The sequence below is a fragment of the Calonectris borealis genome, chromosome 1, assembly GCF_964195595.1.
Source record: "Calonectris borealis chromosome 1, bCalBor7.hap1.2, whole genome shotgun sequence".
Taxonomy (NCBI): Eukaryota; Metazoa; Chordata; class Aves; order Procellariiformes; family Procellariidae; genus Calonectris; species Calonectris borealis.
The window spans coordinates 38201624-38222396 of NC_134312.1; the positions used below are offsets into that span (position 1 = coordinate 38201624).

General features: G+C 43.8%; 2 protein-coding genes across 4 annotated transcripts in view; one reads left to right on the plus strand and one right to left on the minus strand.

Annotated features, from left to right (window-relative positions):
- GNS (glucosamine (N-acetyl)-6-sulfatase) overlaps nucleotides 1–15864 on the minus strand; it is a 24703-nt gene extending 8839 nt beyond the window's left edge. For both annotated transcript variants that reach the window (XR_012673489.1, XM_075148988.1), the window contains exons 1-12: nucleotides 15592–15864; nucleotides 14795–14854; nucleotides 13894–14100; nucleotides 12273–12338; nucleotides 11743–11841; nucleotides 9201–9368; nucleotides 5471–5553; nucleotides 3947–4065; nucleotides 3283–3386; nucleotides 2790–2891; nucleotides 1457–1564; nucleotides 655–765 (exon numbers count right to left, since the gene is read on the minus strand). Coding sequence is in view for 1 of the 2 variants with exons in the window: in XM_075148988.1 (XP_075005089.1) it covers nucleotides 655–765; nucleotides 1457–1564; nucleotides 2790–2891; nucleotides 3283–3386; nucleotides 3947–4065; nucleotides 5471–5553; nucleotides 9201–9368; nucleotides 11743–11841; nucleotides 12273–12338; nucleotides 13894–14100; nucleotides 14795–14854; nucleotides 15592–15858 (1494 nt within the window). In the remaining variant the exon portion in view is untranslated. The remainder of the gene's footprint in view (nucleotides 1–654; nucleotides 766–1456; nucleotides 1565–2789; nucleotides 2892–3282; nucleotides 3387–3946; nucleotides 4066–5470; nucleotides 5554–9200; nucleotides 9369–11742; nucleotides 11842–12272; nucleotides 12339–13893; nucleotides 14101–14794; nucleotides 14855–15591) is intronic.
- Nucleotides 15865–17149: 1285 nt separating this feature from the next.
- The window catches only part of TBC1D30 (TBC1 domain family member 30), a 57342-nt gene continuing 53718 nt past the window's right edge, over nucleotides 17150–20773 (plus strand). For both annotated transcript variants that reach the window (XM_075149052.1, XM_075149063.1), the window contains exons 1-2: nucleotides 17150–17452; nucleotides 19854–20018. In XM_075149052.1, coding sequence (XP_075005153.1) covers nucleotides 17197–17452; nucleotides 19854–20018 — 421 coding nt within the window. In that variant the 5' untranslated portion in view covers nucleotides 17150–17196. The remainder of the gene's footprint in view (nucleotides 17453–19853; nucleotides 20019–20773) is intronic.

A 20773-nucleotide genomic window follows, 5' to 3' on the forward strand; every position in this document is an offset into this window, starting at 1 on the left:
GCACAAGATCAGCCCTGTAACACGCCAAGTTTTGTGCGCACAGCCGGTGTTCTGCTAGTGACATTTGAACGGTTTCTGAAGCAGGGACATTATGTCCCTTATACCCAAACAACTTAAGGTAAGGTTAGAGACCTTTCTCACAGCTGTAACTTAAATACTTGTTTTGCCAGGCAAACAAGTGAGCAATAGAAGAGAAATGATCAGCCTGAAATCAGGGATTTCAGTTCTTCCCAAGGAAAAGAGCTGCAGACGAACATAAGAACAGCAGAAATACAGTGTAACAGAAAATATTTGTCCTACAGAAGACTCTGCCACATGGAATTAGGGTAGGACAAAGAGCTGAACCCAGCCCCAGCACAGCTCCCCATGGGGCTGTTAGGTGATACCAAAAGGCAGTAATCAGTTTAGGCTATTGTCCCTTCCTCACTCCCCTCTCACCCCCCTTTTTTTTTTTTTTTCTTTCTTCCTAGAACCCCACCAGAGTTTTGGTCAAAACATTCTCACCAGAAGATAAATACTTCACTGTTTATCCTGCAAGCAATGCTAGTTTGCTTTTCAGAGTACTTTATGGAAACCTTGAGAGCAGATAAGAGTGCAGACAGTCACTAGCACAGTTGTGAACAGTTAACATCTGCTACTCAGACAGAGACTTACCTCCCGGTCATCAAATTCACAGTACTGCAGATCCCAGGAAGCTGACAGCGTCCTTACACAAGCATATGTGTTGTTATAGGAATCTTCACAGACACAGTCTGGGAAGCAGTGCTGTGAAGTGAGCAGTGAACAAAAACTTCAGAGCAGGAAAAAAAATGAACTAGCAATCCTCTTCCTACAGTCTACACTGGCTCAAGCCAACTGCGGTTAACTGATGAACACCAGGATCTTAGTCTAATACATGCAAGTCTCCACTGGGGATTTTAAGCAAAAACTCGGCTCTTCTACTTTTGAGAAAGTCTTGTTAATGAACTCACCATGACCCAGTGCATTTTGGCTGGGAAGCTAATGTATATACACTGAAGACAACAGCACAATACACAGTACTAAAGACAACACCAATGGGATGCTTTACTTAAAGCAAACCATCTTTGATTCAGGAAGTAGCTAGTGACTTAAATAATAGTTACATATAAGAATTATGCGATGAGGTCACGGAATTTTATAAAGAACATGATGTCGCTGCTACCCACTTTACCAAGCCCACACCTTCCTGCATATTTCTCCAACCCTGAGGCTCTCTAGATTCCCACTGAAAAGCTGACTGTGTTCTGTATATGGACACATCAGTTCTGCATGGCTGGATGTCTCCCTCCGATTCTTAAATGCTGCACAGGACCTACAGAGCTAGCTCCTACTTACCAAGACACCATGAGCTTACTTATAGAACCAGGTTAGTCCACACAGCAAAGGTTTAATTCAGCAGCTATTTTCTAGAATTAACAAATCTTGTCCTGCTTACTGTGACACCAGGTCCTAGGCCAGGACAGGTAGGATCACTGCCGTTGTATCCTTCTCCTTGGTACTCCACCAAGAAGTCTGATCTCCACGTCACATTTTTGTCTCCTCTCTAGAACAAGAAGTTAACGTGACTCAGTATTCACTGCACTGTGAAACACAAGAAATTCTCCATGCCTGGTATAACACTAACGCTGCTCAATGCTTACAAGGCACTTGGAGTCATGGTCCCTGGTTTGAGTCAGTCTTAAAATAACATTCAGCCTTAGGTTAGAATGTCCTGTGTAGCTGGAAGATAAGGATCCAACCCCAAAAGTACAAAAGCCTCACAAGAAGGTGTACTAAAGTACTGTCTTGAATTTATAAAGAACCACGCAGTAATACAAAATAGGAGCCATTTGGCCAGACACTTCTATGTTACAGACAAGATCCCTGTAACAAGGCTGTTTCTCTTTGGTTTATATCCGACTACTGCAACAGATGGAAAGAGATACCCTTGGTGTAGGAAAAAATAAACAGCTTTAAGAAGCAACTAAGTTTTAAGCTGCTCTATTTGTAGCTGCATTTTAAAAGACAGATAGAGAGGGAAGTTTAAAGTTAATATACAGCACCATCACAGGCATATACAGCAAAACAATGAGTTTCACAGTTTTGATTCTGTCAGAGTTTAAACTAGATGCCTTTTACCTGCTTCTGCCTAAAGAACAGCTTAAGGTTTGGATACAAGGTTTTAAAAGCAAAGCACCGTTTTAAATCTGGATGATCTCCTACATTTCCAAGTAAGCTGCCTTCAATTTATAGACTAAATTTAATTAAAACTAAAAGGATCAACTGCAAGCAGCTTTATTTAAATAGGCTTCTGCTTACTTATTGGCAAGGTCAGGTTTACTTTATAAAACCACATGCATTTTTCCAGAGTTTAGGGGGAAACACTAGTTCTACTGAAAATTGAGGCAAACCAAAGATTTGAGGAAGAGCAGTCTGCTCTTCTCCTATGTCTACGCTGAGAAATCGTAAGGAAAACAGGAGGGACGACGCAAGGTGGAAACAACATACAGCCTTCAGAAAAGGAATTATTACAAATGGCAGGATTAGCCAAAGGATGACACAACTTTCTATTACAAAAGGACCACAAAGTTGCAGGGCTTATCAAAATACATCTGCATTTAAACAGCATGCCTACTTTTTTCAGTAACCTATGAACATCCCGTGTGAAAATGCCATCAAGGGAAGAATCTGGGTTATGAGTCGACCTAGTCTATCAAAGGAAGTAGTACTCACTTTGAAGAATAACCCCTGCAAGAATTACTGGTTACTATCCCCATCCGTCTACTTACCAACAACGGCAATAGCGACATCCCATCCATCTGGGTCTTATTCAAGTCATACCCCGCGATATCCAGAATAGTGGGACCCAAATCAATATTTGCAACAAGCATCTGCAGGGTGAGGAAAACTTACTTCAGAAGACCAGAACCTAACAGATGTAATGAGACTTCTGTATTTTAAGAACTCGTAATTTTAGGTACACCTAAACCCTACTTAATTTTACCTTTATAGGCTAATGGACCCTGTAATGTTCCCAAGTAATGGTAGGGTCTTTGGAAAGCAAGCTTCACATCTCGTTTACTTCTGTAGCCTGCAATTACTTAAAATTTACTGATTCAAGCAAGAGCACACAGCTTTTTACAATGAGGTCTTTGCACTTTCTACCACTCCATATATTTCATTTCATTGATACATATATGCAAGAGGATGAATTATTACCCAAAGTTGATAACTGTGAAAGAATATATAAAAGTAAATCTGTACTCTGATTTCACTTCTTACCTTGTTTGTCTGATTTGGTTTTATCCCTGGTCCTCGAACTAGCAATGGAACTTTGATATCAAACTCATACAGCTGCCGTTTGTCTATTGGCAAAGAAAACTGCCCTATACAATGGAAAGTGGAAAAAGTTAAATGGCTTCGTGTTTTATGTTTTAAGAATCTTGTGTTACATAATTTCCAGCAACCAATTTTTTTAAGTCAGAAGAGGTTCTTAACCTGAACTACATTAACAAAGTGGAAAACAGGAACAAACAACTTCAAAGTATAAGCCATACCTTACAAAGTTTAACAGCTTAGACACTGCACTTTTAGTTGTACAACATGATACAGACAGGTCTTTGACAGATTTTTACTGGTTAACTCTTTCATGGCAACTCTTCCTCCAGAACACAGAGATCCTTCCTCCATTTCTGTCCTAATTTTTTGTATACCAGAATACAGTGGTAGAGATTAATGCTGAAAACTGTAACCAAACAAAAACCAAACAGTAAAATTCCCAAACAGCCCCCACTGCAACTCCAGATTGTTTTGCAATTCAAACCACTACTTCTCATGTCTACATTTTCCACAGCTGCTGTTCCCATTTTCTGGAGTGTCACGAGAATGAAATGTTATGCGATTCCTGGATCTTCTACAAATGTTCAGTAAGCAGTGAAAATTTTACCAGTGTGGAAGCCATTGTCTGATGTGTAAAAGATGTATGTGTTGTCTAATTCCCCATTCACTTCCAGTTTCTTCACTAGTTTCTCTATCAGGTCATCTACTGACAGCAGAGTTTGCCACCTGTACAGAAACAAAGTAATTCATATTACAGTATGAAAAAATTAGAATAATGAAAAAATTAGAATAATTCTGACTGCAAGTGGGGCATTCGTATTCTGCTTCAAGTCAGTGTACGCACAGTAAGTAGATTATTTTGCTTGCAAATTCTGAAAACAAACTTCATAGATTACTACGCTGTACTATTTGAGGCTGCAATTTAAGATAGAAATGGACTGTTTGTCTTCAGTTCTTGTTGATTTTATTCTATGCTGTCTGAGAAAGACGTCAAAATGCCGATTACTTCTTATCTGGAGACAGTCAAGACCAACTTTGAAGCCACACAGTGGCAAAGAGTCAGAGTTATCTCCTGCAAGGTCACTTGTTATTAGTTCTTTATATCTAGTTTTTCATATTAAAATACAAGACTGTCATGGATTTTATTGTCTATAGGGGATCCTTTCTGCTTGAAAACTACATCAGCTATTTTGTATCACTCATGCAATATCAGGGTCCATTATCGCAGTGTGTCTAAAGCCTTGAACAGCTACAAGCTATTCTTTCCTTTGTCATGGGGTCTGCCATCGAGAGAAGTGACTGCTTCTAATAAGTCAATAACAAGCCTCCACAGACTAGTATTATGCTGAATTAACTACAGTTATTCAATTCTTGGATTCTGTTGTCTCCAGGCTTAATTTAAGATTTTGTTGCATAATTTTACCTTCATGTTTTAAAAAGCCAGAGCCTGAAAAAAACTTCGTTTTCCATCTCCAAAGTGACAAGTGAATGCCTGATAACTGCTTAAAATGGAGTTTAACACTTAAAGTTAAGCTAATGTTTGTTTCAGAGCTTTTAAAGAAAATACACCTACAGTGTATTCTTACAGTGTAAAGAAATACCTTTCCTTTCTATTAAAAAGAGGGAACAAGCTGCATCTTCGCGTTACTCCCCACATCCCCTTTTATAAAAAGGGATCCAGCATCTGCCTTGGCCAGTCAGCTATTCCCATGTAAAAAAGACCACAGACTGAGAGCCAAGGTTAACAAATCAGATTAGCTGGCAGATAAATCCATCACATTTGATGTACATCATGTAAGAATTCAAGTGAAGTAGAAGGTAAAGTCATTTTTTATGAAAACCTGTCGTGTACTGAAAGAGAAGTAGTAGAGACAGCGAGCATCACTGGTCTTTTTTTATGATAAATGATGGCAGCATTTAGGAGCAAAATATTTCTGAAGTCAATGACAAGTTTCTTTGCAAAAAGTAAACCAAAAGTCAGGTCTGCTGAGACAGATGCCAGAGAATTATTACAGGTAATTTGACATCTATTGTCACACTTATTGCAACCCTTCTAAAAAAACACCTTTTCTTTTTTTAAAAATAATGAAAGTTCTGAGTAGAAATCTTAAGCAACAAAAAAAATTCTTACCGCTTTCTATAAGCATCATCAAGAAACTGTATTGAAGAGTTAGTCATTGGAGTCTTTGCTTGTCGAATTAACCAGTGCTTGTTCTAAAGAAAAGAGACAAAAAGATTAGCATAGGAGAGAAGTACCAGCTTTTATACCTTTCTTAGACCAATTACAACAGAAGTGTTGTTTAGGGTAAAACATCCACATGATTCCTGTGAAATAGTGAGGCAATGCTATCAAACTGACCTGACTCCAGTTTTCCCTCTTGGTTCATGTAAAATCTAAGTTGCAAGAGTAGAATATATTACAGCTCCATTATGCTCAGCCCTTGGTGAGAAGAAAATAGCTGTGGATGTTTTCAAAGCAGTTCAGGGAAGAAATTTGTGAAAGGAGCTAGGGAAGACTCTCCCAGAGATAAAAGTCTGATAGCCTGAGACAGGTCTGATGAAAAAAAAACCTGAAGGATTGAGCAGCATTGTAAGATTGGACTTGGTTGTCAAAGTGAGGTTCTTTTGGGACTAAGATTTGTAGTATCCTTATATAGGTAGAGAGGTGGGGAGAAACTCTTGCATCAAAAGCAATTAGGACTACCTAATTTATGGACAGACAAGGACAAAGATCTGTAATGGTGCCACTATCAGATTCTTGGTAGCCTATGAACTCAGGGCTGGAGATTACTGAGGGGAGCAGAAACATTACCATATCATCTGGACTTTTTGACTCCAGAACAAGAGCATTTCTTTTGCTGAAGCATTAATGATTCTCCTAGCCGCATCGCCAACTTCCAGAACCAGCCTCTCCCTTTCTCCCTTCACCCATCCCCCCAAAGTAACGGAGATAATCTAACTCATATGAAAAGTGATACTCCCAGATCCTGAAGCACCAGTCTGAACTGGGTCACCTGCTGTACAAATATATGGGAAGATCTGTTGTGAACAACCGGAAGGTTAGTATTAGTGGGGAGCAGAATAAAGGAGAAAGTCATGTCAATGCAGCTTTACACTTTTTGATTTAGTAGGTCAGAGATGACCCTCTCATCACCCTCAGCTTGACCCTGCATTTAGTTGATCACTCCTTTCCGTAGAACCTCTATTTATGCAATTCCCCTCCTGTCACAAGCGGATGACTGAACAGGCTCAGGCTTAAGGGACTCACAATGAAGTGACTCATATCTCCTGCAATTATTCAGTTCTCCTGTTTTCTGTTCTTGTAGACTGAAGGGAAGATTTTTGGCATGGAGACTTAATACCATGTCCAGTTGATTCTAATTCAGTTGTATTCAGATTTATCTTTTATGGCAGTTGTAAAACAATTCTCTGGAGAGACGCTAAGTCTATCTCAGCAAGAAAACTCACAGCATAATCAAGACCAAACATCTAGGACTTATGTGTTCGTTGAGAGAGAAAAAGTAGTGAAAGACATCACAAACCCCACCCCCAGCTCAGCAGAAGTTCTTCAGAGGACGAAGGAGCTGGCAGTGTCACCTGTGCACCAGCCACCTTTCACAGAAGGTGGGCTCAGGAGAGGCCCTCCATAAGGCACAACCATTCTGGGTAACTAAGGCAGATTAGTCACCTACTGCAGTAAAATCTTCCTCTTCTCTGGAGCATTTTGTTCTTCCTACCTTTTTCTAAAGTTTCAGGAACTTCACACAGCACCTAAACATCTTTGTGGATTTCAATAAACTTCACACTGACTCAGGGTCCTCAAATCTGCTTCCCCATCAGTCCCTGTCAAGTCTCTTTCCCTGGTTACATACAAAGCTGTCCACCAATCCTGCTGCAATCCTGCATTCTCAAAGTTTAGGAAACCTTGGGACAGCATACCATATCTTGCCAACAGAATCTGAACACAGCTGTGCTCCTGTTTTGCAGGAAAAGCACAGCATGCAGGAGAAATACCCAACACATATCTTAATCAGCTTCTCTCTCAAGAATGGCTTAGATAAACCACTCATCTGGTTATCAATAGACATACTTGGGATACCTATCACTTGATATAGTTCATAGCTGAGGATCCTAAGCAGAAATTAAAGTGCGCATCACTGGCCAGGGTGTGACAACAACTTAATCCCTGTTTTTCACGCAGAGATTCTGCCTAGATGGCTTCTTTTAGTACCCCTTGCCCATACTGTATAAGGAAGCTAGGCAACATTAATTTAGGAATCAAGACTATACAATGCAAGACTGTCTAGCAAGCATTACAACATCAATGACTTGAGGGTCTGAGCCTACGTACATTTTTATTGCTATTGCAGGAATTCTGCTTGCCCTAGAAAACAGTGAAGCTCAAAGAAGAGTTAGGTTTCAAGACCACAACGCTACCAATTACAGAAATGCACACTGTTAGTGATTGAAGCTATTTTGTGTCTAGGAAGAGGGGTAACACTAGTCTGTTCCTATTGTGAAACCTAGTAAAACTGCTGTAGCCACAGATATTAACTACCAAACATTAAGTAAGTCTGTATTTTGCTTTGTATTATATAGGCATATGCAGAGCTTTTGCTCTTGGTCCACATAAGGGAACTCCACACTGTATTTTCTGGCTAACTGCTGATTTTGCTGGTCAAGTTATTTCTGGGTCACTGTTTTAAAAGCATTCAGTTATTACAGTAATGGAGTCTAAGACAAAGTTAGGGATCCTTTTATGGAGGGAAAAAAAGTCTGATGCCCACTCCCTAGTTTGAAACTTAACAGGTTGGGCTAAAGTATTCATTACTGCTTGCAGCCCTTTTCTCCCCTTTCATTCATGTTTTTATATCATGCCGATAAGCACATGGTCATTTTGCAAGCTAAAAACCAAGTTTCACCCTGTACTACATGAGTCACAGTGACCTTAGAAGAGCTATCACCAGACTCCAGATAGGCATTTAGGCAATGGTATCTCTTAAGATTAGGAGCAAATCTCAAAGTGGATCAGCTGAACACTGAATAGTAGTGAGTGCTATACTTTAAACTAATTGAATCAAAACCACAAAACCTCCGTAAGTTAAATATCTTACCAGATTAACTGTTTGCGACTTTCACTTTCACTTATTGGCAAAGTAAGTAGCAGCGGATTAGTCTGAGTTAGACCGTATTTGGCCAAGTTTACTGGCAGTGGAAGGTACTGCCCTGTCACAAGGATGTCTGTGAGTTTGTAACACTAGGCTCAGCAGTTCTGTTTACAGGTTATTTCAACAAATGAAAGGCAAATCCTCAAAGCCCTTAGTGACCTTGCGCCCTGTGGTTTGTGATTTCACAAAGTCCTCTGGTTAGCCTGATATGCTTGTCAACTAGGGGCACAAGCTACGAGCTCAAGTAATGGACCACCCACCCCCATGAGCAGATGTGCGTAGGAAAACGGGGCTCTCGTCACTCTTCCCCTGAGCCTTTGCATAGCACACTACCTATGTGTTCTCCTGAACATACCAACAGCAACGAAAGAACATTTTAAGAACTTTCAAACAGTCTGGAAATTGGACAAAGAATTAACTTTTTCCCATTTATCAATCATAATTCCATTGTACTGCTTTATCATTGTTGCCACTACATTTTTTTATTTATAAGATACTGGTATGCAAAAATCTCGAAGTCATAATAAACATATCTTACCCTGAAAGGCTAATTAACATAACTATGTTAACTAGTAGTCATGGTATTAGCTTATTCTTCTCACTGTTTAAACTTAATATGCAAATCAGGGTCATTGCCTACTGTTCTCATAAGCTAGTAGAATAATCTATGCAGATTCTTGCTAGTTAGCTTACCTTTCCATGAATATTAAAATTGCTGTTTCTTGGTGCACTGACATTCTGAAAGCTCTTTGTATACTGTGGAGCAGCTGTCCAAGGGGAGTGCGGTGCAGGAGTTGAGATCATCATAAAGAAAGGTTCGAAATTAGATTTATACTCCAAGAAGTCCAATGACATGTTGGCCTGTGAACAGTTTTGTTGGAGAAGAAAAGTCACACCTCCAAAGCAAAACAGCAAGTATTTGAAAAATCCAAACTAGACATTCATAACTTACTTAGAGCTCGGTAGTACTGGGAACATTTAAACTATTTCAGAAACTTATTGCTTGCTCATCTACAACTGTCCAGAACAGCAGCTCGTGATGAAAAACCCCAAGCGTTCATGTTAAACAAATAATTTGTCCCACATCTCTGAATGGCTTTCTACTTCAGACCTTTGCATTATTTAAGACCTGGAAATCTCATCAAGTTTGTGCTTATTCCAAGTATCAACAAAATCCACGTAAACCCTGCTTTCCTCAAGTAAACTGGAGCTTTCTTTAACACAGTTTGAGTCTTTCTGTTTATATGTTTATATTCTGTTTATATGTTCTGAGTCTTTCTGTTTATAGCATATGCTCATTCTGTAGCAAGCTCCTAGTTTCTAAGGGGTGCCACGTTTCTGCTGGTGAAGCCAGGAGCTCTAGTGAAGGAGAGTGCCAAACTCCACTCACTCACATCACTTCACTGCACTTTCATTTTCGTTTCAGGCTATACACAATTTCAAGTAGCAAGTTAGAAGAGATTGTGAGTTCCATTTTGGCCTTCCCTTGGTCAGCCTTTGAAATTAAAGCTTCAAAGGTATTACTCACAGATGACTTCTTCACTATTCAAATCTTGCAATATTTTGCTTTCCTGTCCGATTAGTAGACCCCATTTTGGATATCCTTTTCTTTCTCTAGAAGAAATAATACACTAGGAATTCCCTCCTCTTCCTTCCTCCTAACTTCTACATCTAAGCAAGTGGGGCTGGACTTCAGTTATATGACAACAGAGTAAAGGGAGGATAACTGTGTGAAGTTTGAAGACCTGATTCAGAAACCAGCATGATGTAGGTAAACTCATAGAGGTAGTCAACTTAGATTTTGTAAGGAGCTTAAACTGCAACGTGTCAGGACTGCAGTAGACATATCCAGGTGTTCAGATTCTTAATACCAGACTTAAGTAGCCAGATGTTCTTAGTCAGGACAAGAAAGCTTGTGCATCACAAAGCAACACAGGAACTTTGCATTAGCAATTACTCCTGCGCACTGCCCACCAAGTGAATTAAACACAAACACTAGCTCTGAAATGCTGAATACATATTTGGTAACTACAGGCAGAAGCTAGAATGCAACACGCTGAAAATCATAATACACTGCTGTATTAATAGGTAACACACCACAAATAAGAGGTTTATGCAGCAATGGCCTGTTGGTCAAAATGCTTATGAGCTGCTAAAGGATCAAAAAAGACCGGTACAATGCCAGTAACAGGATAGTCTCACTTCTGGCTTATCAATTCCATTCTAGCTTTAGACAGTGTAAATCTAAAGACAGCTGTTTAGTACCCTAAGAAACACCACTCAGTGCTGTTCCTAGTAAGCAGCTGTCTATGTTCAGGAACCCACTGGAATGAAACTCATTAGGGTCTCAGTGGAAGACTACAAATCGACTGCACGAGGGGACTTCTCAGAAGAATATTCCCGAGTGCTGCATGTGAGCTCCCAGTGCTACCAACTCATACACTGTAACAGCATGTCAAGACTCCAGCTTGGCGGGCGGGGGGAACACTTCCTCTCCCCCTCCCTCCCTCCCCCTCCCCCCAAAAAACCCTCCAAGCTAATACTACTTGCTAAACATGGCCTCGAGAGCTAAAGTAACTCTTCCAACTTTCCTTTCAGTATTTCATATCTTTGTTACCTCTCTTTACCTTAAGAGGATAAAGAGGCTAAAGACTCCCCTGGTCAGCTACACATTTTGGCATAGTCCATACATTGTCCTCACACACTATGAAGGATCGATTAGCCTTTGATATTTCCAAGTTTCAGTTTGACTAGCTAGAGGTTACAAGATACTGACACATCATAATATCTAACAAACAAAACATGGTGTAGAGTTATTTTTACATGCTTAACTTCCCACTGAAATCTTGGCCCAGTTTATCTGTTACAGAAGTTGTGTATTGTAGTGAACCATATCCTTCTATGAAGTAATTTAAGACATTTCCTACATGCATCATGTTCCTCATGCACCGTAGCAGTCAGTATTAACCTCTCAGTGAGGCTACTGGCTAGCAAATGGGCAGCTGGAATTCCTTTCCTCTTCACAGCTTGTACACACAAACTTGTCATTTCTAAATATACCCAGAATCTTGCTCTGCTGATTAATGCCCACCCACCATCATGACAGCACAATCATATATTTATGAACCAATGCAGCCTAACAAATTATCATCCCCACCCTTCCCCAGGCCCCCAGCATGAGGTATTATCTGGTCATAAGCAGCTTCTGTAACACAAGTGTTGCAAAATTTCTTACCAGTACATCTGTCAGATAATCTACACTGTAGTTCTCACCGTGCCTTCGTGCTTTGCCATTTACTGAAAGAGTATAGTTGTAGTACTTTGAATTTTTCTCCTGTGAAAAGAAAAGTCGTATGCATATTTATACAAAGTAACATGTATATTGATCACTTGAAATAATCAAAATGGGCAGCCAACAAGCATTTGTCAAATAGATTATAAGCATTTGTCACAAGGACACCACAAGAATTCTCAGAACTGGTCTCCAACAACAGAACTTATTTTAATGCTATCTCACATTGCTTTGGCTTTACAAGTCAGGGTTTTTCCCCAGGCACCTTAGTAGGAGCAGCTTTTGTGAAAGCCAAGGATCTGATATGTAATAGAGGAAAAAAGGGAAGAAAATTTACCTTAAGTTCTTAGAAGCTTTTTGCCTGCTCTTTCACGACCAGCAAAGTTAGAACGTGAGTTGGATTACAAAGCAGCCAAAATTAAGTATTTTAAAAAAAGATTTTAAAGTATTTAAAAAAAAGAACAGTCACATACCAAAGCATACCAAAAACTCCATCCAGGAGGGACATGACCTACTCCCCCTGCATCCTCTGCTCCGTACTGAAAAAAGACAGACCATGACTCATAGTTTCAATTATGATGAATAAAAGCTAGAAATTATGTTTCATATTCATGTGCTTTATACAATACTAGTCAGAAACTGCATTAAGCCAAACTCAATTTCAGAATGGAAAAAACCAAGTATATATGCACATAAAAACATATGTACAGCCTGTTAAAGAGACCAGGGTTAAATAACTAGAAAGACAGCAACTGAATGCTTGGTATTCACCAATAAAATTTAAATTTTATTCCCTGTTCTACTCTGCACATGAAAATATGCAGAGATGCTGGAGAACATACAGTACATCATCAGGTAATGAGAGGTGATGAAAACACGCATGCAACAAGACACTCTTAGGCTTTGTGATAATAGTTCACAAGACACTAAAGAAAATTTCACATAGACCAACAGCTTCCATCATCCTCCCCCAAATGGGGGTGCGAACTTTAAGCAATGCTAGCCTCTTGTCACCTCAGTGCCAAATAATCTGTAACAACTAGCCTTTAAGCCAGCAAAAAAAAGTAAAGTAGCTGCTGAATCAGTGCCAAACTCAAAAGAGAGGGTGCCTCAGAGCAACAGAAAGGGTCTTCTCAGGGCTGCCCTCTCCCATCGACATGGCTTGCCTAACTGCAGGGACAGGAGACCATGCTGAGTCCAGGGATGCTCAGAGGAAGCCAGAGAAGTTACCCTTCCTCTAGCTGCCTTGGTAACATCAGCAGAAACGAATTTGTGCCTGGCTACGAAAATTCATGTTCCGTTATTCTATTATACCACCACCATTTTCCACCAAGAGATGCAAGGAAAATAATGCCGTTAAGAACCCTAGCTTCAAATCTAGCACCGAATACAATTCCATCACACAAGAGGAACCCCTCATCTTGGAGCTTTCAGTGCTGAATTTTACAGCTTACCATAAACTATGACAAACCACAGCTTAGTTAAAAACAGAAAAAACCCAAAGCACACACATATAAGTGATTCAGTAATAAAGTGTTGAGTAACCTCTGTAAAGAGCTCCAATAATATCTGTTCTCCCAATGAATTTGCCTTAGTGGACATTTAATATTTAAAATATCGTATTAACTGCTAAAAAGAAAATAATCCTCTGATTTAAGGGGATATATCAGACAGGAATATTGAGACAAACCAATTTTTTTCTTTAACATTATTCTAACATTGTGCCTGGTCTGGCACTGTCTTGATGGTGCTTCAATACCACACGCCAATCATCTATCTGTTTCCCCCATCACCATCTCTAACAATTAACACATCTGAACATACTAAAAAAGCCTTTGGATTCCATCATCCTTTCAAAATTAACTTTTAAAAACATCCAGGCACCTACAGAACCTGATTTTAACCAAGTAAAAGATTTGAACTTTGCATCATATTTATCCCATCTCAGCAAAGAGAACTGTTCATCCAAGTAACACCATTTTAAACATTTCGGAGACCCGTCATCAGCTACAAATATAAAAATCACTGAATGTTTTAGGAAGGTGGACAAATGCAAATGAACTGTGTCACAGTAAAAAAATAAGCACAAAATACCTCATTCAAATACTTCCCAGCAAAGAACGTTTGATAACCACACATAGTTTTGAGCAGTGCTGGGAAGGTGTATGGTTCTTGAATCTTCTGCCATAACCTGCTGCTACAGTTTCCTTCCAGAGTGTTATTGACAACATGATGATTATGTGGATATTTTCCTGTTAAAATGCTAGCTCGGCTGGGACAGCAAAGTGCACTGGGAACATACTGGAAAGACAGGATGAAGAGATACAAGATTGACATCGTAAAACAATTTTTTCTCATAATTTATAGTTTTGAAATATCAGCTAATAGGTTGATTAAAAAGTGGACTGACATTAAAGCATACTCCTTTTTAGACACAAAGAATTACATCCCAAATATTTTCACTAGTGGAAAGCTGCACATGAACCTGGTTTTATGTTTCTGCATCATATGCCCTTCAACCCCATCCCCCCCATTACAGATTAGATGTAGTTCTTACACAGCAGCAAGCATCCAATTAAAATACTGTTTGCCAGTTGATTCACTCCATTATTTTAGCCACGGCAATATATTAGAATATGAAAAGAGTGAAGTGGGTTTTCAGCATGCATGAAGCTGAAAGTTTTAAGTAGCTTCTTCTAACACTTCTCAGTTTGTAATAAAAATATTCAGATTACTCAGTTTTACTTTACTGCTTAAGGAAGTTAGCACAAGCACTTTTAGGAAGTGAAACTTTCCCTCTCAGATTCTGAACATGACCTTGAGCTATATTCATTTTGTGACCTAAAAGTAGTTCGAGACTGAATTTAAAAAAACCACACACATATGTACAGACTTCATAAAACCATTATCAGTTTTGAGGTTTCAAATTACCTAAAATACAAACTACACAAACGCACGTATCTCAGAAGTTCAAAGAGTTAATGTAAACACTTACTGCATTTAGGAAGGTTATTCCCATCTGCGCAATGAGGGCATTAGTCTTCTTTAGGGGTGTCTGGAAGAAAGGTACCAAATCGAAATCAGCTAAAAACGTAAGGACGCAACGTAAGGACGCTAGTTAAAGTAGCGGGGTTGAAGCAGTCGCAGGACTAGCTGAAAGAAGGCCCACCACCACAGTTTTCGGGCACTGCCCAGGCAAGCCACCCAGAGTGCCTTTTCGCTAGGGCCTCGAGTGACCACAGCGGTTACGCAAGTCAGCCCAAGAGAGCAGAAGTACAGGGAGTTTTCAGGGACCACCGGCGGCTGCAGAGGCTGTGCTCCAGAAGCCCCAGCCTCGACCCGCCTCAGCCTCGGTGGCTTCCCAGAGATGCTTCACGCACCCGAGGAGGCCCAGCATGACGCTCCCTTCAGCTGCCCCGGGGCACCACGGTCCCCCCGGGACAACTCGGCCTGAGGCCGCAGAGAGAGGCTGTTCCCGGCCGCGGGCTGGGCCCTGGCAGCACCGCTTGTCACCCCAGGCCTCCTCAGCAGCCGGAACGACCCCCGCCTCACACCCGGCCCTCGCCACCCTCTCCCGGGTGTCCCCAGCCCGCAGCCGGGCTATGCAAGCCCGGCGGGCGGGCGGCGAGCACCCCCGCAGCGAGGGCGAGGCCTCTCAGAACGCTCCCACCGACCCCACGCACAACCCTGCGTCTCCCGCTCCCCCCGCGGACGGGCTCACGGCGGCGCGCCCCGGCCGGCCGGCGAGGTGGGCGGGAGGCTGAGGGGAGGCCGGGGGAGCCGCGGAGTTACCATGCCGCCCAGGCAGACGTCCTGGTCGTCGGTGAGGATGAGCACCACGTTGGGCCTCCGCGCCTGCCGGGCTGCCACCGCCGGGCTCAGCACCAGCAGTGCGGCCAGCGCCAGACCCCGGACCACGGCGGCAGGGGACATGGCGCGGGGACGGGCGGGCGGGCCGCCGGGCAGAGGGACGGAGGGAGTCGGTACCGCTCGAACCCGCGACGCAGCCGACGGCGGAACCCTGAGAAGCAGCGCGCGGGCCCGCCCCGCCCCCGGCATATGACCCGGGAGAGCGGCGCGGGGGGGTGGGGGGGAGGGGGAGAGCAGCGTCACGTGGCCCGGGCGGCCGCCGCGGCGGGGAGCGGCCCCGCCCCTCTGCCCCGCCCCCCGGCAAGGCCGGCTGGCCCCGCCCCCTCCATCGTGGTCCCGCCCACTGCCCGCGCCCGGGGAAGCCGTTGCCATGGGGGCGGGAGCGGGGGGCGGTCCCTCGGGCTGGGGTCTCGCCCGCGCCGCCCCTCGCCGCCGTTCGCCCTCACAGCGCCCTGCCGCCGTCTGTACGAGCTGCCCGCCGCCACCGGCGTCTATGGCAGCGAACAGCACAGCGTTTTGTCCCGAGAGAGTTCTTTTTAGTTGTGAAATACTGCGTTTTGCTACCAAATTCCTGACGGGAGTTAGCCGAGGCTGCCAAGCTGGCCCCGTCAGTCCGGCAGCGTACGGCTGGCCTGATTGCAAGCGCCATCGTCTTCGTGTGCCCCAGCCGGCTAACTCTCGGCCTGAAGGGGAATATTGTGTAGGTGTTGAGGAAGACCCGAAGGCAGGAACAGACAAGGAGCACGGCGGGGGCTCGGGGAGCGCTGGGCCCTTCAGAGACCCACGGCAGCCGCTCGCTGGCCGTGGCCGGGGGGCGCGCAGGGCTGTCCTGCTGCAAGCAGGCGGTGCGCTCAGGCAGGTCTGGGGGAGCAGCTGCAGCAGCGGCGGCGGCGTTACCCAGCGCAGCGCACAGGCTCCGGGCAACACACGGTGCGGTAGCGACGCAGCCTCCCCAGCCAAACCCCAGCTGCACCCCGCTCTGGTGGCCGTACAAACCCTACCATCAGCTCTGGTTTTTATGTTGTTTTACGGTGACTTACAGCAGCATCGTTACAGTCGCACGGTTACATCGCTAAAGTTATGCCCTACACTTCACCTCGGCTTCTTCTGAGGCGGCGCAGGGCGTTAGAGAACCGGAGCGCCGCTCGGGGCTGCCCGGCGCACCGGCGAGGGAGCAGGAGCGGGACAGACAGCAGGACGGGGGCGACCTTTGTCGCAGCCGCACCACGCCGGGGACCGGCCCCGGAGGTTGCCGCCGTGAGGCGAGGCCAGGCCAGGCCGCCCTCCCCGCCCCTCAGCAGGTGCAACGCCCCCCCCGCCCGCCGCTGGCCTCTACCACGCCGCGCGGTGCGTGGGGAGGGAGTCGAGCCGGGCGCGGCTCTCCTGCCTGCGGGGCAGCGTCCCGCCGGCCTGGGCTCTCCCGCCCGCTTCCCCTGCCCGCTCCCCCCGCGTCTCGCTGTGGAACGGGCCGAGCCCGGAACTCGGCGCTGCCGGCATCGGCGCCGCGCTACCGGGCGGCTGCGGAAGATGGAGGTGTGGGAGCCTGGCCTGTGCGGCAGGGCGGGCAGCAGCGCCGACAGCCTGGCCGAGGAGGAAGAAGAGGACGAGGACGAGGAGGGTCCTGGCAGCGGCCGGTCCAGCCGCACCTCGTCGCTGGTGAGCGGGCTGCTCACCGAGCTCTACAGCGCCGCCGAGGCCGCCGCCCCCACGGGCAGCGCCCGCTCCCGCGTTCTCCGGGAGCTGCAGCAGCGGCCGAGCCAGGTCAAGTACCTGCGGCTGAAAGGTACAGCCTGCCCCCACCCGCCCTGCTCTGCCCGCTGCCACCGCTCCGCCCGGGCCGGGAACTGCCCCTGTCGCCTCGCTTTCCTCCTTTGTGCCTGCAAGGGAGTCCTGCTTAAAAGTTATAGTCCCCTCTCTCCTGCTCCCGTGCCTATGCGCACGTGTATATGTATGTATATATTCCCCTTCGTTTGTTCTAGCAGCCTTTATCATGGCCATCTCTCCCAGAAGCTTCCCGTGCACAGTTATGTGGTACTTCCTTCAAACCAAGGCCTCGTGTGCTGTTCCCTCCCTCTTTCTTTCTAGGTGCAGTGGGAGCAAAAAGGGGGTCACCTGCTATTAGGGTCTCTGTGACAGATTGCACAAGCTTTTGTGCTTCTGTAAGTTCAGTGCTTTTCTTCGTTTACAGTAATGAATCAATGAGACCTTTCCTCCCCTCTTTCCTCCCCTCTTTCCTCCCCTCTTTCCTCCCCTCTTTCCTCCCCTCTTTCCTCCCCTCTCCTCCTTTTTTCTTAAGCTAGAAGAGATGCTACGCATACTGTGTCATAAGAGGTAGTTGAGTTTTTTTCAGGTCCTTTTAGTTCTAGTGGACTTAAACTAAACTTGACAATTGTAAAGCTTATTGCAGATCAGCATGTCTTCCAGGGGGGGAAAAAAGGTATAATAAAACAATGTAAATGCAATAGTCAACTAATCAAAATCTAAATGAAACTATCAAAGAATTCTTATGAGAGCTAAGTCACCATGGCACTGCATGTTTGTGAAAGAATGAGACTTGCAACTCCAAGCTGACCTGATCAAGAGGGCTGTACAAATGCCTCTTGCCTCCTGATGTTAACTCATTCTTGGTTTTGACAAGGATAAAAAGCAAGAGGTGAATAAACGTGCCTGTTTTGCAGACCTGTGCAAACAGCTTTCTGCTTCCGTGTTTGGCTTCTAAATGAGGTGATATGCCATCTGATATTACAGGATGTAGCTCAAGTTCTCCTCTGTGTCCTGTGGCAATCTGGGACTCAACAAGAAATTTGCTTGTTCGGGAATATATTTTGTAGAATTTAAACTCATTAATTTTGCTGCAAAGTTAATTGTTTTTACAGGGACAGCTAACTGGCATGAGCGGGAAAGAATAAAATTCAGCTCACTACTTTTGTGGTGACTGTACAAGTCAGTAGGAATACAACTTAATTTTTTTGCTTCCAAAATCCATAGATGTGGTTTTAAATCACCTTGCCTGGTACCAGTGATGGGAGTGCCAACTGAGCAGCAGGTGCTGAAACAGGGTAGAAACTACAAAATATAGGACTGTTTTACTAGTGGCTCCCCTCCCTCACTGTCATTCCTTGCTCTTTACTATCCCATGATTGATTGTCATTTCAGTCTAATTTGTCCTTTTCTTTAAGCTCCCCAGTATTATTGAAAAAGTTTTGCCATATGACCTGAGCTGTTTGCCATCTTACTAATAGTAGCTTTTCCTGGATGCGTAAATATTTTTCTCATTGGATCAGGTTACCAAAGTATGGATTTTTTTGATTGATTTTTCTTCCAGCATCTGGGAGGCATGGCTGGATTGAAAGTGATAGGATTTGAAAACTTAGCCGCAGGGAACAGAAAGCTGTTTAGATGCTGGTGGCAAGCTGTACCAGGCTATTGCAGGGAAGACCTGAAGAGGTCAGCGTCTAACAGGCAAGACGCAAGCTTTCACTGGTGGGGTGTGCCTCTGAAAACAGAGCAGAGGACTCAAAAAAAATTTAGTGGACTTAAGACATCTGCCCAACAACTCCCTTTTCTGCCGGACCTGAAGCTCACCACATGAAGGACAACAGGAATATTAGATGTAAGCTGGGACATTTTGGTGAGCTAATGGGATCTGGTGGCACTGTGACTGACCAGTGGAAATAGTTGAGGCCATGACTGAAGCCACCTTGTTTGCATCTTAGTGGAAAGTTTCCCACTTAGAGCTCATCCTATTGTTGCATTTCTAGCTTGGCAGGCAGCTTCCTGAACACGTTGCTTTGTCTGTTATCATTTGCTTATTCCCCATGCACATTTTCCACAGGCAGCTTCTGGAAGCTACTGTATTGAAAATACACCCCCTGGTTGCACTACCATAGGTATATTCTAGCTACATCTGTCATGATGTTTCCAATTTATAACAGTACAATTATTAAGATTCATACACTGTGCAGTAAGTTGAAGTACTTTAGTTTAAAAGAAAATTATAGACTTTGGCTCAGATCCTGAAAATGTTTATAATTGTGAATTGTCCCAGTCAATAGAACTTGTAATTTATAGAAAGCTTGTATATGTAAATATCTGTGGGGCAAGTCACTTTGCATGTCAACTACAGTAAGCTGTTTATGGTTGTTTTGACCTGGACTGAAGTTGTTTTCTCTGCTTATTGGCAGATGTCAATGAATTAACAACTATAAAACGAGAACTGAATTACAGAATTTCTGTTCAATCAGCAAAGTTGCTTCGTCTTCTGAAGCAGAAAGACAGGCTTGTACATAAAGTCCAGAAGAACTGCGATATTGTCACAGCTTGTTTACAGGCTGTTTCCCAGAAACGATGTAAGTACTTTCCGTGTACGTGTGTACTAGTGTAAGTAGTTTATTTCATTAATGTGGCAGTATTTCAATTAAGCCCTCGCATTTGCTTTAAAGTCAAGAGGCCAGGCTGTGATATTATGACTGGCTTCCAGAGATGTCAGTAGTATCTGGGAACAGGCAAAGTTCAACTAGCTCAACTAGGTACGCAGCTGTAGCCTCAGCTTTGTGTATCGGTGCGGCACCCTTACCGCAGATTGTCTGCCAGGCTTTTTCAGGTTTAATTCACAGAAAGCCCGAGTTGGATTTTTTGGCGTGTGTGCTGTGTTTAACTGTGTGCTTTCATATGGGAGATGCTAGAAGTGGAAATTCTTCTCACTGGAAACTATAGGCAGCATATGCAATTGTCTTCCCAGAGCATTGTTAGTAGCATGTAACTCCCTTCTATTGAGTTGATTTAAGATGAGGAGTATTAGTAAAAACAAACCCACTTCCCTCAAGCCTCTTTATCAACACCTGTGTTTTTGGGGTTTCTGAGGGAATGCATGGGAAAAAGGAGAAATGTTGCTCTTCAGTTGTTTAGCCTTTTCTTCCAGCACAGTGAAACCTTTTTATTTGACTTGGCAAAGTTGTCATCTAAAGATAGGCTGAAGCGCTTCTGTTAGTTCTGCTAAAGTGAAACTGCATGTTATGTCATATGTAAAAATAAATAGAAATTATACCTTCAGAAAGGACATGTGAAAATAACCTAACGTTCCCTGTCTTCTTTTTTCATTAAC